A 12,990-nucleotide genomic window follows, 5' to 3' on the forward strand; every position below is an offset into this window, starting at 1 on the left:
TCACATGGCCCTGCCATTTTACATAATGCATTTTTGCCTGTCTGATCACCTATGTTTAAAGTATTGTGGAGCATTCAGGGACGTAAATCTCAACTACTTCACACATTTTATTCAATATTTGGAGTGTCCTGAACATATTCCACCCCCCTTTTATTGAGACACAATCTTTAGTTTCATCAGCAAAGTGTCATACGTATCACATGGCCCTACCATTGAAGACAATGCATTTTCGCCTGTGTGTAGGCCTATGTTTAAAGTATTGTGGAGCCTTCAGGGACGTAAATCTTAACTACTTCACACATTTTATTTAATGTTTGGAGTGTCCTGAACATATTCCACCCCCCTTTCATTGAGACACAATCTTTAGTTTTTTCAGCAAAGAGTGATACATGTCACATGGCCCTGCCATTGAAGTTAATGCATTTTCGCCTGTCTGATCACCTATGTTTAAAGTATTGTGGAGCATTCAGGGATGTAAATCTCAACTACTTCACACATTTTATTTAATGTTTGGAGTGTCCTGAACATATTCCACCCCCCTTTTATTGAGACACAATCTTTAGTTTCATCAGCATAGAGTGATACGTATCACATGGCCCTGCCATTGAAGACAATGCATTTTCGCCTGTGTGTAGGCCTATGTTTAAAGTATTGTGGAGCATTCAGGGACGTAAATCTCAACTACTTCACAGATTTTATTTAATGTTTGGAGTGTCCTGAACATATTCCACCCCCTTTCATTGAGACACTATCTTTAGTTTCATCAGCGAAGTGTGATACGTGTCACATGGCAATACCCTGGCATTGGACATAATCCTTTTTCACCTGTGTGATCTGTGTGTCAAGTGTTTTTTCACAGTGAATGACCAGAATAATGACTGCTAAACATATTTTACCCTTTCTTTACAGTTCTGAACAAGTTCAACCAACTTTAATGAAGGCATAATCCTTTTATCAGCATAATGGGGTGTGTTTTACTTTTTCTTAATACAATATTGTCTGTTTAGTCATTGTTCATTATATTAAAACAAGAAAACCATACTTTTGTAACATCAGTGAATCGTTTTTAACCCATTTTGATGTTACTATGAAATTAATATCTCTGATAGTTTAAGAAAACACGGGGCTAATAAGGGACTTTTATTTTGAAAAATCGTAACCGGAAGTCGCTCGAGCTCATTTGCCTATAGTTGCTCACTGAACGCTGCTCTAATTTCACTACCGCTGCTCACCGGAACTATCCGGGTGCATCCTATGAACATAAGTATTCTGCAGTGAAGATGGCGTCGGAGAAATCAGGTTAGTGTGGAAATAGGCCCTGTTTTTCTATACAGTTTAACTGTAAAATGTTTTATATGAGGACAAATTGATATTGTTCAATATCCCTAGATGTTATCCAGAAAACATCCGAAACTAAAGAGAGTAGAAGTTTGGGTGAAACGTTGCATTATCTAGCTAGCGGACATGTCTTAGCTAGGATACCTCGTTACACTAAGTTGGTCTTTGGAAAACGCCGGCATAAAAGTAGACGTTAACGTCACCTTTCGTGTTTAATCTGCGATAAGTGATACTGAGCTGGTCATCCAAGACCATCGAAAACATTCAGTTTAGGAGGCTGAAGTATTCAATTACTTCGACTATGTTGGCTTACGTTAACATTATATTTAGGTGACGGCAATGTTGCTGGCAGCTGGCTAACGTTAAATTAATGTATTATTATGTAAGGTGGTAACGCTTATCGTTAAGGTGTTCGACTAGCCAATAATGCTTGAGATGTTTTGTGGAACAATTAATAGTAGTTAACGGCAAGAATGTTCAAAGACTCTTTGGCATATCAATCGTAGACAGCTCATTGTTCAATTCATGCTCTGGTTAGTTCTTTCATAGATACACGTGCTGTGTCAGATAGGATTTCAGGATGTTGGCGGAGGACCCATTCTTTTGGTCTAAAAATAGACGTCTACAACTGTTCTTCAATGAGTTCGCAGAGTACCATAGGAGTGGTAAACTGACGATTGGCATGGAGGAGGTCTTAGCACACAGGCCCAGCGTTCCCAGAGAGCCATTTCTACAGTAGTTTTGCTTTGGAAGCCTATAATATGAAAAAGCGTTCTGCATTTTAGCATTCAGTTTGCAGCAATGTTTGTGGGTTATACCTGCCTGTTATGACATTTAAAAGACAGGAAATATTGTCCCGTCAGTTGATCTCTTGGAGATATATTTTCCGAATTAAGGTGAAATTATGGCTAAACTTCTTAATCTGCTCAATCTTTCAATAATTTGTATAAGAATGTATTTTTAAACGTTTGTGTCACAGCTGTGTGAAACATTATTTTCCTTCCACATTGTTCTCCAGCCACTTCAGAGTGGATTCAGTTCTTCAAAGAAGCTGGGATCCCACCTAGTCTGGCTATTAACTATGCAGTGTCCTTTGTGGATAACAGGTGAGTGACATTTTTTCTCATCACATCTATCCTCAAATTGGATCTTCTGCTCAATTAAATTTCTATTCTCCTGACAGGATACAAAAGAACATGCTAATGGATCTCAGCAAGGATATCATGATGGACCTGGGAATCACAGTCATTGGAGATATTATTGCCATTCTCAAACACGCCAAGTTAGTCTACAGGCAGGTAAGAGAACTCACTTTACCAGGATTAACATTGCTCTGAAAGGGACCTCATATGTTACGGCACACCGTCCGGGTGTGTTAATTTTCTTTTGAGTTCAAACCAGCTCAGTGATTCCTCAGTGGGATTACAATGTCATGTTTAACTCTGTAGGATCTTTCCCCATTGAATTTGAAGGAAGGGTGTTCTACTGAAATAGTCTTTCTATTGACAGTGGCAAAGTAAGAAACTAGGCTAACTGCAAAACTAGACTGTATGCTAGGCTATGAAATGGCATACAATCAGTATTGGTGTTCAGCATGCCTGTTACCACAAGCCTATCAGTAATATAAGGGAGTCTTAACACAGCACTATCCAGTATCAGGTCACCTCATTAGCTCACCATGTAAGCTAAAGATAGACAGAACTTCATAGTGCATCACTCTTTTCTAATTATAACACGAAAAATAGCCTGCAAGCCATTGTTGAGGTGGAGAAGACATCTGTTTTGTTGATGATGTACCCCACATGTCTAATCTATGGCGGGGACCAATGCGGCACGGCTGTGGAGGAGATGCATAATCAGGGTTCATTCGGAAGGAAATTTAGCTTTACACAGGCTACTGAAATGAAACTGTACATCAGTTGTACATCGTATTTGGCAATGCGGTACATAAAACTCATCTGGATTGTGTGCATTGTGTTTCCAGATTTCGCCTTCCTGAGCTACACAGATAAAAAAAATATGTTTTGCATCTTGCGTTTCATCAGGGTTCTGTTGTAAGAGTGAGGCACATGAATAGACAGTACTGTTGGTGAATAATATCCGATTGGCAGTGAAGTGAGTATATTTACTCACTTTGTGTTTTTGTTTCTTTTGCCCTAAAGGATATGTGCAAGATGGCCACTGAGGCCATTAGCTCTGGACAGACCAGCATTCAGGCTGAGCTGAGACGCACTGCGAACACTCGTGAGTGAGGCTCGTCCTCTTCCACCCCAGACACACCCTGTCTGTACATAACTAATAGATAAAGGGGCCCACTCTTCAAGCCCTTAGTATAATAGAATCCCTTTGCACCCTTTCTCCTCTGAACAGCTGCCACGCGCATGATAGCCAGTGCCCTAAGCCGGGATTCGCCACCAAGCACTCCTGCCCAGTGGCCGAGTGAGAACCGGCTCTCTGTGACTGTCTCCAACAAGGGTGCCAAAGGAAGTACGGGTAAGAAGATGCTTGATCAGTTCTCTCAATTCAGGAAATTGAAAAGGAAACCAAACAAACGAAATTAAAAAGAGAAAGGGCAAACAAATATTGATTTCCAGCGTGCCATATATGTTTTGGATATCAGGATCAGTAATGCCCATATACAGTTGCAATCAAAATTATTCAACCCCCATTGCACATTAGGTTTTCTGGCAAAATATACAATTTCTCAGCTGTTTGCAATAAACAAGGGTTTTTATCCAAATTCAACACTAAATGCTACTTTTAATGACTACTGCAGTCTCAAAATTATTCAACCCCTTCATGACAAGCATCTTCAGTACTTAGTAGAGCCCCCTTTTGCTGTTATGACCTGCTGCAAACGTGATGCATAGCTAGACACCAGCCCCTGACAGCGTTCCTGAGGAATCTTAGCCCATTCCTCATGGGCAATGGCCTCCAGTTCAGTAATATTCTTGGTGTGGGTTTTGCAACCGCCTTCTTCAAATCCCACCAGAGATTTTCGATGGGTTTCAAGTCAGGCGACTGTGACGGCCACTCTAAAATCTTCCATTTCTTCCTCTGAAACCAAGCCTTGGTGGACTTTGAGGTATGCTTGGGATCATTGGGCCTCATTCTCGAACATTGTCTGAAGTTTCTTCTGAAATGTTTCTTACGGATATCGGAAAACCAACGTAAGAAAATGTGTTCTCAGCTGTGCTCCCCCGAATCAGGTTTCTTAAATTGAAAGCTTGTTCTCGTGCACCTGGATTTGCATACATACACGCCCCGCCAGCATCTTATAAGGGCACACAACCGTAGTGACGTGTGCTGTCGGAATCGACCGAATCCACGCGAAAGCAACTCGAAAGCGAGTCATGTCAAAGCGGAAAGCGGGCACCGGTCGAGTAAACGCAGATCTAACTTCACCGGTGTAGAGGTACTGTTGCAGGATGTAAATGTGTCCATTCTATTCCACTATGGCTACATCAACGCAATTGAGTTTAGTGCTTATTTATTTATTCTCTTACATTTGCAGTGTTCGTGTAGTGCTTTTATTTATTTTATGACATCACGATGCCACCTAGAATCATGACTATAAATGTGAAACGTAATTGTTAATGATACAAATATTCTCTTATTTATTATTATTATAATATTATATATTATAAATCCGAGGATTTCTGTAGGATTGTCTGATTTCTGAAGCTCAGAACAAATCACAGATGAGAACTTTCATTAATGCCAAATTTGTTCCTCAAACACCGGAAGTTGAGTTCAGAAGAAATTCCTTTCTTAAATTATTCTTAACTGCGTTCGAGAATGAGGCCCTTTGTCCTGTTGGAAGGTCCAATGACGCCCAAGCTTCAGCTTCATCACAGACGGCATGACGTTTTTTCCTAAGATTTCCTGATACTTGACTGAATCCATCGTGCCCTCCAGCATATTGGAGCCGACTTTTCTTGTGCTTTTGGGTCAGTAGTGGTGTGCGTCTTGGAGTTCGGGCATGGAACCCTTCAGTGTTTAGTATGCGCCTTACTGAAACCTCAGTGCCTGCTGCCACCAAGTCTTGCTGCAGGTGTTTTGCCGTCACTCAAGGGTTTTTGACAACTTGCCTCCTCAGGAATCTGGTGGCAGCCGCTGATAGCTTCTTCTTTCTGCCACGTCCAGGTAGTGTAGCCACTGTTCCTTCAACTTTGAACTTGCAAACTATGCTTCCATCTGTATCTCTAGGGACATTCAGTGCTTTTGCTATCTTTTTGTATCCTTTTCCTTGTTTGTGATCTCTTCTCTGAACTTTTTGGACAATTATTTTGACTCAATAAACCCCTAGCCAGTCCAGGTATTTATGTGTTCTGTCTCAAGCACAGCTGAACTAATGAAGCCCTTGATTAGTTGCACCAGGTGTGCTTGAGACAGCGGGTTGAATCTTTTGGCACTGCAGTAGTGATTAAAAGTAGCATTTCGTGTTGAATTTGGATGAAAACCCTGGTAATAGTAGTTTTATTGAACTATTTCAACTGTTCTTGTCTACTTTTTCTCCTTAGCGTCGAGTGAGCCGGCGGCAGAGGGAGGGAATGGCCTGCTGGTGAAGCGCCGGCGTGTCACTGCTGAAATGGAGGGCAAGTACATCATAAACATGCCAAAGGGAACAACCCCACGCACCCGACGCATCCTTGGCCAGCAGACCAAGAAAGGTTAAACCCTCTCCTGAGATAAAGGGCACAGGCTTGTTCAAAAAGGCACCGACATGACATGTACTATGTTACTGTGTCATCTGGCAACACTCAGAACTATGAACCAGAAAAATGTTCGTTTTAATTTGGCACAGTGAGGTCTAAAAGTTTTGTTTGAATACACATATAGGTGACGCGTGTTTGTAAATTTGACTTAGTGGAGGACTGTTTGGTTTATTGTTTGCGTCTGATTGGCTGTACCCCATAGAGAAGGGCTTGAAGCGTACCTCTGTGTTTGCCAGACTCGGGGCGGAGTCCAAGGCCGATACTACCTCCACAGTTGCTGCTAAAGTGAGCAAGGTAAGCTCACTAGTACCGAATATAAAAATGTAATTTCCCCAATATCAGTGCAACAAACAAATCTGTGCCGAAAAAAACGGTGAAATCTTCAGCTTCATCTATAGATTTGGTCAAACTGTGCCGTCTGTCTTGTCTCATTCTCTCTCCCCTCCGCCCCTCCCTCATCCAGCCCTCGGGTGTGTTTAGTCGGTTGGGCGGTGGCCAGGAGGATCCCGGCTGGCAGAGAGATGCGCCTAAACCAACTGCTGCTGCTGCTGAGGAGGAGGCGGATAGCGATGGAGAAGGCTCTGTGCTCCAGTACGCGGGTGTGCTCAAACGATCTCACCCCTCCACAAAGAAAGAACCAGCTGCTATCAAACCAGTCGTTATCAAACCAGCCTCTTTTGCCCTGAGCAGGCTGGGCAAGAAGGTGAAGATGCCCTCCATCGAGCCCCCTCCTCCACTCCCTTCGTCTACCTCCTCTACTCACGAAGGGGGTCCCAAACGGAGCATACTGCAAAGACTGGGAAAGGCCCCTAACAGTGGCTCCATTTCCCTCAGTGCCTCGGCCACCCCGCTGCTCTCTGACGCTTTGCCCTTGGCTAGCCCAAAGGTCAGCAGCAGCACAAGTGCTGCAGGCTCAGCTGACTGCCCCAATGCCCAGATGGATGCTGAGGTGGTCAGTGTTTTTAAGAGACTAGGCAGTAAGAAGACCTAAGTATACACATTAAAAAAAAAAAATTCCACCACCTCTACTGACCTCATGTTACACAGCAAGACACTTTTGGGGTATAGTTTCACTTTCAAACATTCAGTTGCCATACTTGAAATCTGATAAAATAGGGGAAAAAAATATATGGTGTGTTTTTTGACATCCCTGTATTGGCAAGCTAATTGGTAAACTAATTCACGGACCTGTGCTATGATGGTGTGGAGTATGCAGCCCATACTAGCACCTGATACCTGATAGATGATTACCCTGATTTATCCCTAAAATCCCTTCTAAAGCATGTCATATGCCAGCTCCAATCTAGCCTCTTTTCTGACATAATTATTGGGTAATTTGCATCCATGTTTAAACCTCTCCACTCCACGTGGACTAGCTGGCTGAGGGCTAGTAGACTCTTAGATGGCTTACGTCTTTCTGGAAACCTAAATTTACCAGCTGTCACATATTGTTGTCATGTGTGTGGACCAGAGCCCAATACCTTTGTTATTTTCACAGAGTGTAGAATGCTAACATTGCATGCTTATTTTCCTTTGCCATCCTTGCATCAATCAAGAAATGCATATCTGTGTCCAAGTGCCACTCCCAGAGGCTTCTCTGGTCGCTATGTTCAGTTCCTCCGTTAACTGTGTGCTTATTGTTGTGTTCATTTTTTTTCCTCCAGTGCTCACTGCTGCCCCTAAGGGCTTCCACTGGTTTTTTTGTGGCCAATGTAAGGGTTTTTTTTTTTTTTTTTTTTTTTTTTCTTTTTTTTCTTCACACACACAAATGGCACAAAGGATACATAGCCAGATACCAGTTAGCCCATGTATTTAAGAGCATTTTGCCACTGCACAAATATCAGATACAAGATCTTTGATACCTGAAAACTGGAAGATTTTGTTTCACTGACCAATAGCCCAGTAATCAAAAGTACCATTTCAGGTTTGGTACTGTACTGTAACGTGGTTGTGGGGCCAGAAGCACTGTGTGATACTGATTACTGGCATATCCTGTTGCGCAATATTCCATTCTATCTTGGCTATAGAGAGACGGAACCTTCATACCAGAGGCTCTCGATCCTTGGGCCTCCAGCTCTGCATATTTAACATCTTTCCCTGGCTGAGCTCAGCAGTAGCACTCGTGATTAGCTGAACACATTTGATTTGGCTAATTAAGTGCATTGCAATCACACTGATTTCAGTCAGCTGAGCTGCAGGAAGACATTGACAGATTTTTAGTTCAGAGGGACCCCAGGAGTAATATTGAGACCTCGTTTTCCCATTTATTTTGTTCAACTACGTAAGTAATAATTTTTATTCAGAGGCATTGTCAAACATTTTATGCTAAGGCATTGTCATTCATACAGAGAAATAGCATATGTTTGTCCAATCACTATAATGCTAATTACCCTTAGCACACACGCTATATTAGGAAAAGCTGTTGGTACAGCTATGACATTTTTTTATGTAGTATTGGCGCTAATTTCTGCTCGCACATTTATGGGATTCTTTTTATGTTGCATAAATATGATCTGCCGCTCACTGTTCTCAGTGTGTCTTATTGGAAAGTGAACAAGAACTAGACCACGAGCAACCACTGGCTCTTGTTTAAGCTAGTTCTTGCTTTAAAGTGCAGTTGAAGACTGACCCAAGGGTTAACATATTTTGTTTTGTGCTTTATTTCAATTTTATTTTATTGTTTTTATTCTATTGGTAGACCTCTGCCATATTTTTAAATGTCAAAACAAAAGAATTGTGTAGCAGTGTTTTTGGTATTTTATAAAAAAAAAAATCATGGATCAAACCGCCTGATGTATAAATTGTAGATAAAATCTGCCCTGGCCTTTTTTGTAATTATGTCTCATATTATTGTTAAACAGTTTCTTTGGACATTGAATGCCTTATTTGTCCTGATATGTGCTACAAATTTGGTAATTCACCCAAAATAACTGTCATTGGCCCTGATGGGTTCAGCTGAATGTGGAGTGATATGACCGGTGTTTGTCACTACTAGTGATGGAAAGAAGAAGTTGATGATCAAGCAAGATACTTTTACTTGAAACGGCGATGTACAGTGATGATGGTAACATCACAAGTAGCAGAAGAGAACATGTGGTAGGGTAGAAAAGATTCATAGACCTAAAAAGTAGGGATGCACGATATCCGATATGCCGATATTTACAAGCTCATTTTGGTCGATTGCTGATGCCGATACCGATATATACACACCTCTGCTTTTTAATTATTGAAAAGTCTCTCCTGTACTAGAATGAATCTGTTATTATGATAGGGTATTGCTGTAGATACGGGACATTAAAAACTTGATTTGTATCATTTTAGAAATAGACATTCACTCATGAAACTATTGAAATGATTTCAAATATGGCAAATTTATTTATATTTTCACGTCACAATTTTCATACTTGAACAGTACCAACTTGAACAACTACACTCTGGAAATGCAACTTGGCAAACTAACGTTGGTTAACTGACTTACAGTTTAATAACGTCCCTTCTAGGATTTCTAGACTAATCTATGTAAGGTTATTGCCAAGTTAGCTATATAAATTCCATATATGCAAAAGTAAGCCATGTACAGATAGTGTGGGCTCGTGACATAACGTTTCACATCCCGTCAAATGAGATCATCAACTTCGCTGGTGTCACGTAGCATGCAAGCTAACTAGGTAGTGTTGTCTAGCTAACTAGCAACTTATTAACTTCTATTAGCGTGCGACAGGTAATGTTGCAAAGCGTTTCACGCGGGTGGTCTGCATCTATGCATGCAACCTACGTTACGGCCAAGCTGTCGTCTTCTCTTCCATCTCCTGAAAAGTTTCCTGACAAAATAGCATGTCAACATCCTCTGATACTATGAAGTACTGCCACACAGCCGACGTGTTGAATTACGTTGTTGGCGCTCATAGTAACCAAAACATTTGCTTCGGGTGCGCATAATTTGAACGTCACTTTATCGGCCAGGTACATCGGCAGAAATGTTAATATCTGCAGATGCCGATAATTAAGTTTTGAAGCTTTTATCTGCAGATACCGATGTTGTGCCGATATTATCGTGCATCCCTACTAAAAAGTAACCACATTGGGAGGTTAAAAATAATCACTATAAGCAACCATGCCAGTCTTCGGAGATTGAGATTTTAGGATCAGTTGACATCGCTATTTGATGTCTGTTTAGAAATGGCTCATTTTATCTGCCACAAACACTCTCTATAAGGTTACATTGCGTACATTCATCCTCAGTCTTTTCACCGTCGGAAGAGATCAGCAAGGTATCTACCCAATTCTAAGGCTTCCTTAATGAATCTGATCTGAATAGGTGTGTTGTTTTCATCAACTGAACACTTTGGTCTCAGTAGTGTCGAAGTCTACCAGGTCTGGACCATTCCCATTAAGTCTCAAGAACTGTGTGAAGGGGATGCTGCTGTCAAATGCATGGGATGGTTGGTTCCATCACTTCATCTTAGATCCAAAAATTGGAGAGTTGCCTTTTGCTAAGTGCAATGCTGGCCTGCTATTTAGGGCAGTCATGAGATTAGGGTTGCCACAAGTTTCTAGTGGTTAGGGCAGCAAATGGTTCAAATTCAAAGCCCATCAGACCTCTGTCTCTGGATGTCCCTTCTTAACCCCTTTGAACGTGAAGGCAAAAATGATTATTTGTTTGCAGTGCAGACTGTTTTGTTGTGAGTTAATTTCCAATCTGAGATTTTGAGAACTCCTACTACAGGAGAAGGCCTGACCTCAGACCATAAAGCTTAATGTCCTGTAAATGTCAGTGTTCCTTTCATTTCTCACCAATCTGACTTTATTTCATATAATGATGTCAAACCAAGCCTACTAGCAGTATTGTAGTCATTGAAACAATCCTTTCATTGCAAACAAAAATACCTTTTTCAAATGTGTTAAAAAAAATTGTAATAAGGGTACATATCGTATACAAAACGAATGCATAGCCCATTAGTCAATGCAAGAATTAATGCAAGATGATTCATGAATTCCTGTTGCCCACCATCCACTAATGATGAAGTCACTGTGGCTTAATGTGATTCCTTCACACTTTCAAGATCATCAAATAAGGAATGTTAATTCACAGTCACTTAATAGGCCTACATTCATTGATATGCCACCAAAATAGCTGGATTCCATCTCATGGTAGCCAGCAGGTTACATAATGATTAAGAAATTAGTATCACCATGTGATGTGTTTATTGGGTAGGCATGTGTGGTTCCTGTAGCAACATGCAAAAGCTTCATATGTTTTTATAATATTAGAATAGGTATCGTTCTTATGTACAATATTACAAATACATATAGTTGTAACCTGTTACCATTACCATACCAGTGTTACCATTAAATTCCTATTTGTTCACACAGGCTAAATGTAAATAGCTTCCAAGCAACCTTTACTGATTGGCTCACTGGATGGATCTGTTTGTTTACCTTTGTAGCCAATTTGAACAGAAAGATTTAGCTTTTATAATTACACAGCTATCTAACCACTAGTAGCGTGAGAACGGTAAAACAAATTAGGCCTACATCATTTTAAATATACTGTACTGAAAACAAAACTTCAAAGGTAATGAAATAGGTCCACTCACCAAGCACAGTTTTGCAGAGATATTTAATGACAGTCAAAGCCTACAAGTGGTCGTAATTAATTACTTTCCACTCCTGCTACTAAGATGGTCAAAAACACGCCTGTTCCTCCCTGAGAAATCCCCTGGGTTTAGTTTCTTAGTAACCCTTAGTCTCAGAGAGCATACTGTTTGTTGTTGTCAACGGATTTGTTTTGCTGTTCCAAGGTAACATGAAATCTTGATTCCCTTGATCCTACTTTTATTGTAACGCAGTAGTCTTGAAGGTAGGGATGTTGGTCTTTTTAAAACAGATTTTCAAAGGGGTCTAAATCCTGTCAACGCCACTGTCCTTGCCTTTTCTTCTGAGTTATGCTACTGCATGCCTGGGTGAGTTGCATCTTCAACGCTGAAAACCACGGGAGTGAGATTTAATGCAAACATTCGAGAATCATTCTTAAAAACGTATAGCTAGTCTACAATTGTACATAGTGTTATGCCTGAAAATATTCCAATGGATTCAGGCCTTACCTGACAACCCATTAGTAAGGCCTTTGAGATAAGCTTGATATGCATCACCTTAGTGATGTGCTCTGGTGTGACTCTGCACATTTGTGCACACAGCAACCCGAAATGTTTATGCTAGTTTTATCAATTTATAGACATGTTGCGGAGTAACAATATAAGCTGATCAGATTTGTAATAGATGCTTTTATCTATTTATTTGGAGGAAATTGTTGTGATTGGCAGTTATTTTGTCTAAAACGTTAATGTGAGAACAAAGGGGCAATATAGGTCTACCACGATTTCAACACGAGCAACTGAATAGTATTGTTGAGACAGATTGGTTTTGCAGTAGATATGACTACCGTTGGATTCTCTCTTGATCAAAGTTTTCGCAGCTGTATAAACGTAATCGAACCGTGCAAATACGGGAAAATCGATTAATCTTGTAAACAAATTCGTCATAGGCTCCATGTCAATTCTTCTCGATAAAAGGCATAATAAAGATCGCGATGTAACATACTGATTGTAAGGTCGATGTTAAAAGACTTTACATGACAGTTAGCCTACCCATAAGCATTGTGAGATGAAACACAACGGAAAATCTGGCTGATCTCAAAATAATCACGACATTCATCACAGACAGATCGTGATGCGACGAATCCCCTCTTCCCATAATGCCGTGCAGGCCAGTCTATTTGAGCTGTCTGTGGTGCTGAAGCTGCGCGTGCCGGTGGCTCGAGAGCAAACTCAACACAATCGCGTGATCCATCCTCAGTCCTCCAGCATCGCTATCGGAAAGTCGTCACACCAAGGCTAAGAGGACAAAAGAGGCGCAGGTAACGTTTTAACGTCAT

At 40.9% G+C, this 12,990-nt stretch overlaps 1 protein-coding gene across 4 annotated transcripts; it reads left to right on the plus strand.

The window, feature by feature from the left end:
- The first annotated feature begins 1,198 nt into the window (after positions 1-1,198).
- On the plus strand, positions 1,199-8,934 carry c9h19orf47 (chromosome 9 C19orf47 homolog). Of its 4 annotated transcripts, none has more exons than XM_012830972.3 (8): positions 1,200-1,299; positions 2,357-2,444; positions 2,522-2,636; positions 3,501-3,582; positions 3,709-3,831; positions 5,862-6,011; positions 6,259-6,350; positions 6,520-8,934. In XM_012830972.3, exons 1-8 carry the CDS (start codon positions 1,281-1,283, stop codon positions 7,045-7,047), a joined length of 1,197 nt encoding a protein of 398 aa, XP_012686426.2. In that variant the 5' UTR covers positions 1,200-1,280; the 3' UTR covers positions 7,048-8,934. The 4 variants fall into 4 exon arrangements, with proteins under 4 accessions (XP_031428826.1, XP_031428827.1, XP_012686426.2 ...); XM_012830973.3 differs by having other exon boundaries at positions 5,862-5,936; XM_031572966.2 differs by lacking the exon at positions 3,709-3,831 and having other exon boundaries at positions 1,199-1,299.
- The last annotated feature ends 4,056 nt before the right edge of the window (positions 8,935-12,990 follow it).

Source organism: Clupea harengus, chromosome 9 (assembly GCF_900700415.2).
Source record: "Clupea harengus chromosome 9, Ch_v2.0.2, whole genome shotgun sequence".
Lineage (NCBI taxonomy): Eukaryota > Metazoa > Chordata > Actinopteri > Clupeiformes > Clupeidae > Clupea > Clupea harengus.

Excerpts from the sequence above, each read along its gene's own strand:
- c9h19orf47 (XM_012830972.3), top strand. Across the intron at positions 2,637-3,500 it reads CCAAGTTAGTCTACAGGCAG|GATATGTGCAAGATGGCCAC; the intron begins GTAAGAGAACTC and ends TTTGCCCTAAAG. Across the intron at positions 6,351-6,519 it reads TTGCTGCTAAAGTGAGCAAG|CCCTCGGGTGTGTTTAGTCG; the intron begins GTAAGCTCACTA and ends TCCCTCATCCAG.